The sequence below is a fragment of the Pavona decussata genome, unplaced genomic scaffold, assembly GCF_977016875.1.
Source record: "Pavona decussata unplaced genomic scaffold, jaPavDecu1.1 SCAFFOLD_344, whole genome shotgun sequence".
In the NCBI taxonomy this organism is placed as follows: Eukaryota; Metazoa; Cnidaria; class Anthozoa; order Scleractinia; family Agariciidae; genus Pavona; species Pavona decussata.
This window is the reverse complement of record NW_028145729.1, coordinates 81,311-90,000: the sequence shown is the minus strand read 5'-3', so window position 1 is coordinate 90,000 and position 8,690 is coordinate 81,311. Positions and strand designations below refer to the sequence as shown.

At 38.1% G+C, this 8,690-nt stretch overlaps 1 protein-coding gene and 1 pseudogene across 1 annotated transcript; both read left to right on the top strand.

Annotated features, from left to right (window-relative positions):
- The first annotated feature begins 1,591 nt into the window (after nt 1–1,591).
- LOC146453199 (uncharacterized) lies at nt 1,592–3,727 on the top strand. The gene is made up of 2 exons (XM_085096903.1): nt 1,592–1,899; nt 3,260–3,727. The coding sequence occupies exons 1-2, from the start codon at nt 1,676–1,678 to the stop codon at nt 3,456–3,458; spliced, it is 423 nt and encodes a 140-aa protein (XP_084953029.1). The 5' UTR covers nt 1,592–1,675; the 3' UTR covers nt 3,459–3,727.
- A 1,311-nt stretch (nt 3,728–5,038) lies between these two features.
- Nucleotides 5,039–5,985, top strand: LOC146453198 (adenosine receptor A3-like; annotated as a pseudogene).
- The last annotated feature ends 2,705 nt before the right edge of the window (nt 5,986–8,690 follow it).

Below are 8,690 nucleotides of genomic sequence, written 5' to 3'. Positions count from 1 at the left end.
AATACCTGAAAGTCCAACTGCAAGGTACAACTGTTTCTTGATCGAAATATGAAACTGTTGCATAATATACGAAATATAGAACTGTTGAATAAGACTCGGGAAAAAGCTTTCCTTGCATTAATCTCCCTTCTTTATGTTTGTCTAATTGTATGCCTTCATTACATAAGGTTTTAAAAAATACTGCAATTTTATCGCTGAATCAGTTTGCTCATTTAGAATGTCCGCCTTACAAAAGTTTTGCGTTTCCTACTTTAATAATGTACAGCGCAGTTTTATGTCATTCATTCCTTCCTTTCTTTAAAGGGATTATTAACCATAAAAAGTTAGCGAGATTACTGCTAATAGTAACCAAATATAGTTTCTGCTCCTCTATGCGCCGAGCCGAATGAGACTTAAATATTTTATATCCTGTGATCCTTAAGTTAAAAAAGTAAGGTCTTCGAAAAAAAAATAATACTATGTGACATATGCAAAAAAAATTATAATAAATAATAATAATTAATGGCAAAGTGTGAAGTACCAGTTTAAATTCGACCACTTTGCATGACAGATGATTACTTTCTGTTATTGTTACCGCAAATGAACTGTTGTTAGCAACGCGGCAGTCGTGCAGTGCTCGTACTTAAAGAAAAAACAAAGAAACTAACTTAAGGCTTTTAGTCCTCAATTGAAATAAATTTTAGTTAAAAACGTGTTTGCTTTCAAGTGGAAATGAACTAGGCGACCCGCACGCACGAGCACTCTATCAGTTTACTTTTTAAAACTACATGCATCGTATAAATATTATGTACCGATGACTGATGTACCGTCGAAACATGTCTGAAAAATTGAAAAGAGTCGTATTGTTTATAAAGATTTCAATATTATTGCCGGTTGTCTCGCCCTTTTGGATAAATTGGTAAATATTTTAAATTAAATTTTGTGTTCGTTACGGCATGCATATAAATTCCAAATGAATTGTACATGCGCAGATGCTATAAAATCATAGAAATGAGTTTCTGGCGAAATCTAATTCTGCACGAAGACTTTTGTCTTCCAAACTTAACATTTGAACATAAACTGCTTCAAGGTCCAAAAAATAAATAAGATGAAAAATAATTTAGACACCAAGTACTGAAACTGCAAAATGACAAATTCTCCTATTCGATGCTATGCACCGAAATGGCAAAATGGTGGATGACTTGGCTATTACTTAGTTGAGATTTTTTTTTTTTAATTTCGTAACCCCGATCTAAGCCAAGAGAGGATTCATCTTCTCTTGTGAAAACATGTTTACTTCAATTTTTTTTTTTTTTTTTTTTTTTTTTGGCGCGATAGTCCTTAGCCCGAGACATCTTCGCCCCTGCACGACTATTTATACCCGGATACCCGAGGATGAGACGTCTTTAAGACTATGATTTTAAAATGTTGTAAGACGGCAAAATTACAGGGAAGGGGTTCCAGCCCAACACCCTTCTTAAGCCACAGTGGAGGTATAAGATTACTTGTACGTCGAAGTATGAGGTGACGATAACACATAGATCAAGTCTGGAAATTGAATTTTCTTGTCCATTTTTTTTTTTTTTTTGACGTACTCTCTCACTTCTGTAGCGTTGAGTTAAAGAAATACAAGGAGTGTTTCAAAAACTTTACCCTTGGCAAGTGCTTTGGTGATTACCTAAAGACACACCCTGACATGAAGAAGCCTATGGGGAGAATGGCGGACATGAAGTCCAAGGTGCGTAATTTCGCTCGTATGATGTGCGGCATCGTAGACGGGCCCATCAATACCACAGGGTTACCAGACAAAGTGAAACGCATGCTGAAGTGCAAGCCCGAGTTTCACGTAGAAGCCAGAGATTGCGCTAAAACGTTTTACGACAAGTACGTGGCAAACAGGAACTCCACCAACCTGTGCAAGTAAGATATCTAACAAAGAAACAATAGGCCTTATTATGGTTTTCGACGCCATTTTGACGAGTAGGCAAACACGTCTTGAAATAACAGTGTTTGTATGGAAATCCGATGTCAATAATTTTTATAAAACACTGCTTCTGAAAAATTTATGGCACTAGAAAAAGGATTTTAAGAAAAAATGAAGGAATGTAGCTGTGCCAGAAAGCTTCCAGTCGTGTTTTAAACTTTCCATACATTTCCCTGTATTTTATTTCCCGCGAACTATTTTTAGTAGCAGTTCACAGCTGGTTCGCTATACAATCAAATGTATGGAAATGTCAATGCTTTCTAGCACAGCTCTCAGCTCCTCCGATGTTATTTTCTGTAAAATCCTTTGCATAGTGCATAAAGTTTCCAATTCATGAATTTTTCAGAAGCGATGTTTTACTGATGAATATTAGGACCTCAATAAAACACTGTAATTTCAAGACGTGTTTGCCTACTCGTCAAAATGGCGTCGAAAATTGTGATAAGGCCTATTAATACAATTGTAATGCTAGTTTAAGGGACGGTACAGTTGAATCGTATCTGTCTAACAATAGCCCAATTTCGAGGCTCCGGGGAATAAATTTTAGAGTTTAAATGGGTTTATCCCTTGAGCCTCTCAGTTATGTTTATTGTTTCAGGGTGAATTTTAATATATCGAAATTGGGATATTATCCTACGACATTGCGCGCCAGTTATCACGTGATATGCAGCGACGCGACCGCAAACCGACCTGGCGCAAAATCTGCTGACATTCGTCAAGATTGTGAGCAGGATAATAATTTTTATTATTTAACACGTTGTTAACAATATACTGCACTGAACATTCGTCCTCCGTTGTCAACAAATATCCTGCGATATATGTAATTTCGTGTGTTGCGGAGATATATGTCAAAAGGGAGATCGTCTGTAGCTTTTTTGCAATAAAACTTTGCCTTGTGATCAATGTGTTGCATAATAAAACAATTATCTTGCTCAATCTTGCGATAAATCCCCTTATTGTAGCCAGCCTTGTCGGCTAAGTATGATTCATAATTCCGGCGACTTCGCAGGATAACTGTTAAATATCTGTTATGCACAGACTAAAAATAAATAAAAATAAACTCACACGGAACTAACGAAGACGATTATTGGTTGCACCATGAGCACATTAAACGGTGTTTCAATTCACGTTTAACAGTTGTTAAAATATGAGTCCCTCACTAGTTCCTCTACCAATATAGGCCTATTGCAGGTGAATATCAGCTTCTGGTAGCCCACCAAAGTTTTTTTTTTTTTTTCCAGTTGTTGTTGGTGTTCTCAATTTTTTTTTTTTTTTTTTTTTGTCATTTTCATGCAGATCTTTTATGGATGCAAAAATATGTCAAAGCAACCTGATGAAACAGCATTGTACCCACAAGAAGCCCCCACCACGTGATCGCTTTAATCCATTTTGCCCTAACAAGAAAGACCCTCCACATCCAAAAGGAGGCGCCGAGAAAGCTTACACCAGCAGCACCCTCACTTTAATGAGCCTTGCTTTGTATGTGCTCTTGTAAGAGCAGTGAGAGTAATTCAACAGGCCACTCATTTTTAACCTTTCTTTCAAAGGTACTTTCGCATAGTAATCTTGTAAGGTAACCTCCAAACTGTAACCACACATTGTTCTTCTGTTTTAATCTGTTCTTGTAAGGATACTTCCACATAATACCCAAACAGTTGTCAGGAAATAAAATTAAAAAGCAACTAAAATACAAGAGATGTTTAGTCATATTACGACGTCGTTCCATTTACAAAGGCCGAAATAAAAAAAACATTTTAGAACGTACTATTCAGCCTCTAGGTTTAACTGTCGTAGCTCTAGTGCTATTGGAGTTATGAAGAGGGCATCCTATAAGCCCATCTCCCACCCCACCCCTCCCCTCTCGTTTACCCCTCAGGCTGACTAGGGTTAACATGTAGTTTATTTACCACATTCGCCACATTCTCAGCATTAATTATAAGCATTGCAACTTTTTGAAAAAAAAAATAAAGGAAATTTTTAAAGGAATACTGGTGAGATACACAAAGCAACGTATCTGGTCAACTTGTTTTATTTCTCCGACCGGTTTCGTCTGAAACACAGATCATCAGAGATTTTAACAAGGTGGATTGGAAGAACTAACTTTATAGCTAATTATTAAGGTAGAAATCACGTTCCAGTTTGGGTGTGAGCAGAAAAAAAACACCCACAGAACATACGTACAGAATATGACAACAATCCTGTATAAAAAAAAGTGCAATGTTTAATTTTGGGGCTCACAGATTTAACGTTAAATACGGGCCTATATGAACCGGTCTGCCGGTGTTTTTTTCTTGTTATTAAAACACACGCATTTTATTGAATAAAAGTACTGAGAAGAACGGTTGGGGTCAATTCAATAAAGCCATGGCACTTGTACCTAGCAATCCGAGGCCTTGTTGTTGAACGTGCCTCCAGAAAACAGGTACACTAAACATTTCTTGAAATCTTTGACAATGATTTCTGAACTATTTACTGCCGTGAGCTCGAGTTTTGTTTTTGTGTTCGCATGTGAAACCAATGGCACAGCTTTTAAAGCTTTTAAAGGTTCAAATCAGCCCTTGGAAAAAACAATGTTTAACAAGGAGAACCCAATGTAACGAAGAAGAGATTCCGCTAAACGTAGCATGATTATCAACAACAACACCGTGTCTATTTATGTAGTAGGGCCTCAGTTGGCACTGGTTGCTGGTTTGTTAGAGGTTTCGCTCCCCGTAAATAGATTCGATATGTTTAACTAACCGATGAAAAACACTCAAAGAAAAGAAAGCTGCAAGTCAAAAATGTGACGGTAAAATAGAATCAATTTATAATTCGAAGAAAGTTTGTCTTTTAGCTGGCGACCTGCAATTAACCGTGATGTGTCAATTTTCTTTAACGACACACGACATGAACAGAGAGAGACGACGATACAGACAAGGAAGTTGTAAGCGAATGACGCACAGCTTTTAAAGCTTAAGGAAGATGATATAAGTAGGATCAGGCAATACCGTTAACATTTCCTCAACTGGATCCTCTTCTTCGAGAAAACAGAAAAAAAAAAAACGAAAACTCTTTAAATTGTCAAACTTTGCAAACATGCCGAGCCAAGCAGGCACAACTTGGCAGGCTTTGGCTGCATTTCTTTCAGCTTTGAACATTTTCCTTTCAATAACCGCATCTCTGGGTAATGCTTTGATCCTGGTTGCCCTTCATAAAGTGCCTTCTATTCATCCACCAACAAAACTCTTGTTTCGATGCCTGGCAGTCACTGATCTTTGTATTGGTCTTATTGTGCAACCGCTTATGTGTGCCATCATTGTGATGAAAGTGAACGTTGCTCCAACACCGATAAATTTATTTATTTTGTATAACGTTGAAATGTTGTTAATGCCACAAGTTTTATTTTGTGTGCGGTATCAATCTTCACATCTACCGCCATAAGTGTGGACAGACTACTCGTTCTCAAGTTGGGTTTGAGACACAGACAGGTTGTGACTTTCAGGCGAGTTCGTGCAGGTGTATATTGTTCTTGGCTAATTGGTAGTGTCTTTGGTATCGCCCACTTTTTCTGGAGTGATCGCATCCGCTACATGGCAGCCATTACTTTCACTCTGCTTTGTGTATTCACCTCAGCTTTTTCTTATGCAAAGATTTTTCTCAAACTGCGAAATCATCAAACTCACGCGCAGGAACACTTGCACCAAGGACAACCGCACGGAAGAGAGATTCCTTTAAACATAGCACAATACAAGAAGACAGTTTCTAGCATTACGTGGGTGCAATTGGCAATGGTTGCTTGCTATGTTCCGTTCATCATTTCTGCTGTAGTAATACAATTAATGGTTGGAGTGGTATGACTGCGTTTACCGTTTGGAATTTTGTATCCACGCTCGTCTTTTTCAACTCATCCTTCAACCCGATTCTTTATTGCTGGAAAATAAGAGAGGTGAGACAAGCATTGAAAGATACGATGAAGGAACTTTGCCGTTCTTCGCGTTAAATGGCACAGGTAACCTCTTCCGGTCTATCGATTGAAAGGCAACGATGGCAAACTTTTTACAAACGTTTAAAGGACATTTTTTTTTAAATATAGAGCCATTCAGATCAATGGATTCTTAACATGAAAATAACTGGTTGAGATATTTTTTGAATAACATTTCAACTTCAAAGTCAAAAGGGGAAATGTAGACCAAACCTGAATGCAACCATCACCTTTCACACTTTTAAACTGAACTAGATACGGTATAGAAATAATAGATTTTTAGGTCGAGGGAGTATCGAGCCTTATAGTTTACCAATAAATTATCTCCGAGTCTAGCGGTAATTTTGGATCTGCGCATGCCATCTTGGATTTCATCTGGATTTTCCCAAAGTTTCAGAAAACCACCAAAATTGACCAAAACGTAATCAAAACCAACAGAGAAACACTAGAAACGTATCTAAATATATGGAAGTTGCTTTAATAAGGTTTTTTTTTTGTTGGGTAATGACAAGAATATTCCTGTTTCCAAAAAAAAAAAAAAAGATGTGAAAATTTGGTTGCCACGGGATCAAACTCAGTGAGCACGGATCCTCCACGCCAAATTGTTTCCATGTAAATTTTGGAGAAAGTTACAGAGTTTGGTAGAGTCAGCGAAAATATTAAAAGCGATAACGTTCAAACTTGGCGCTGTCAGAATCCGCAGGGCGGAAATTACAATTTCTTTTGCTAGCCGGGCACGTATACAATATAAGAGAATTAACCATTTTGATTCTTAATTTCTTGGCATTTTATATTATTTTCTTGACAAAGAAGATGAAAAATTCGTTCATCTATCAACCAATTGTCAACAAACGTTTCCGAAATGCGTCTAAGCGAAAAACAAACAGCTACTGAAAACGGCAGGTGTTCAATAAAATTGTATTGAAAACGTCTGGCATGGGGGATCGAGTGGCGGACATCGATGTTTCCCCTTCTCTGTACGGCTGTCAGAGTTTACCTAAGTAAAATAAAACATTAATTTACTCCTTGGCTTGCCATGTTAAATAAAACGACCTCAAATTCGAGCACTTATTTTACAAATAGTAAAGCTGCAACATACAGTGGCTTTTCTGAGTGCTTATTAAAATTCACGCTTGGGTATAACGAATTGCATTGTGAGTTTGAATTATAGTTGTAAAACCACTCGGTTATCAGTTTAACATATTATTTTTAGGAATGTTGCATATAAGCTTCAAGTTTACCACCAACTTTAAATATCAACAAAAACTTTGAGCCAAATTATAGTTTAGGCTTCCTTCAATCAAGGTTGATCATGGGTGTAACATAGTTACTCTGGCTGTCTGCTCCGCTGGAGCATTGGTGCTCGTGGCTGGATAGACCAATGTGGGAGTAACAGTCTCTGTCACAAAGGTTGCGTCTGTAGATAATCTCTGAACTGTTAGAATTACAAAGCTCTTTTCTACGGGCCTGCTTGTCCCCCGCTATCACCATCGTCTCTATTCAGGTATTCAATGGCGTCAAGGTCTGGTTCTGGACCAGTCCTAATACGTTGCTTCTAGTTGATGCTATCGTACCTTACCTCCGTCGGAAGTTGCCTGCTATGGCCGCTGTCTAGATGTTCACATTGAGTTGCGTCCAGTACTTGTCGACGCAAAGCTGGCCCTTGCGCATTGCAAAATTAGCAAGTTCTTCTCGCCTATACATGGTATGGTCGGCGCGCCTGGCCTTAATGACGGAATCATCTCGGGTCGACTTGATCTCAAGCTAGTCATCAGTCTTCGAGATCTTTTTCCCAAAAGTGGCTAAGACCGTGCAGTGTATGGGCGTGTCCCGCAGAGTTTTTAACTTCTCTATGCCGAGTCTCCAGCTAGGCTGCGAGTCGCCAAGTTCTTTCTCAATGGTCACTGCAAACTGCCTCAAGAGGTCTGGCTGAAACGTATTGCTGACATTAATGCGAGTGTAACCCTGTTTCTTGGTTCGGTGAAACCTCTTCAGTTGCGGCCTGAAATTGCGGCACAGCAAGAAGCGGTGCGTGTTGCTGACCTTGCGAAGGTAAGAACGCAGGATCACATCTAGTTGGAGCATGCAAGTTATTTGAGCGCGGATGTCTCCAGGAAACCTTGCAGTGGGGCTTCGTCTGGACGTAGTAGTAGCTGGTGATGCACAGATTGTACCGTGGTAAGTGCATAGCTCGAGCTGAGTCATTCCCATTCTAGTTCCGAATTCAGGCTTTAGCGGGATTCAAACCGACGACTTCTTTGATGCCGGCGCAATGCTCTACCAACTGAGCTATTGGGAGGAAAATAGTTTTCCACGTGAATGGTAAATTAGACCTCTGCTGAGAGATAACTATTAATCTGTTAAGTTTAATTTTGCATATCAAAATTGATACATTTTAAGGATTAATTAGCTATTCAAAGCGATTAACTATCCCCAACGGTAATAAATGCAAATAATAATGATAATAATAATAATAATAATAATAATAATAATAATAATAATGATGACGATGATGATGATGATAATAATAATAATAATAATAATAATAATAATAATAATAATAATAATAATAATAAAAATTTTAGGCAGTGGCCGAAAGAAACAGCTCGATAAAATTAAACCTGTACATTTATTTTTCTACAACCGTTTGTCATAATGGACCGAATCACAACTTCATGATGACTCATATTTTCTGGTACAATTTATGCCATTTCCTCAATGTCACGTATCATCGTGATATTGCCATTCTTTTTAAATCTCTCATCC

What these genes read in the sequence shown, in the direction of transcription:
- LOC146453199 (XM_085096903.1), top strand. Translation starts at nt 1,676, where the DNA reads ATGAAGAAGCCTATGGGGAGAATGGCGGACATGAAGTCCAAGGTGCGT. An exon ending in AACTCCACCAACCTGTGCAA is followed by an intron (nt 1,900 to 3,259) that starts GTAAGATATCTA and finishes ATTTTCATGCAG; the next exon opens with ATCTTTTATGGATGCAAAAA.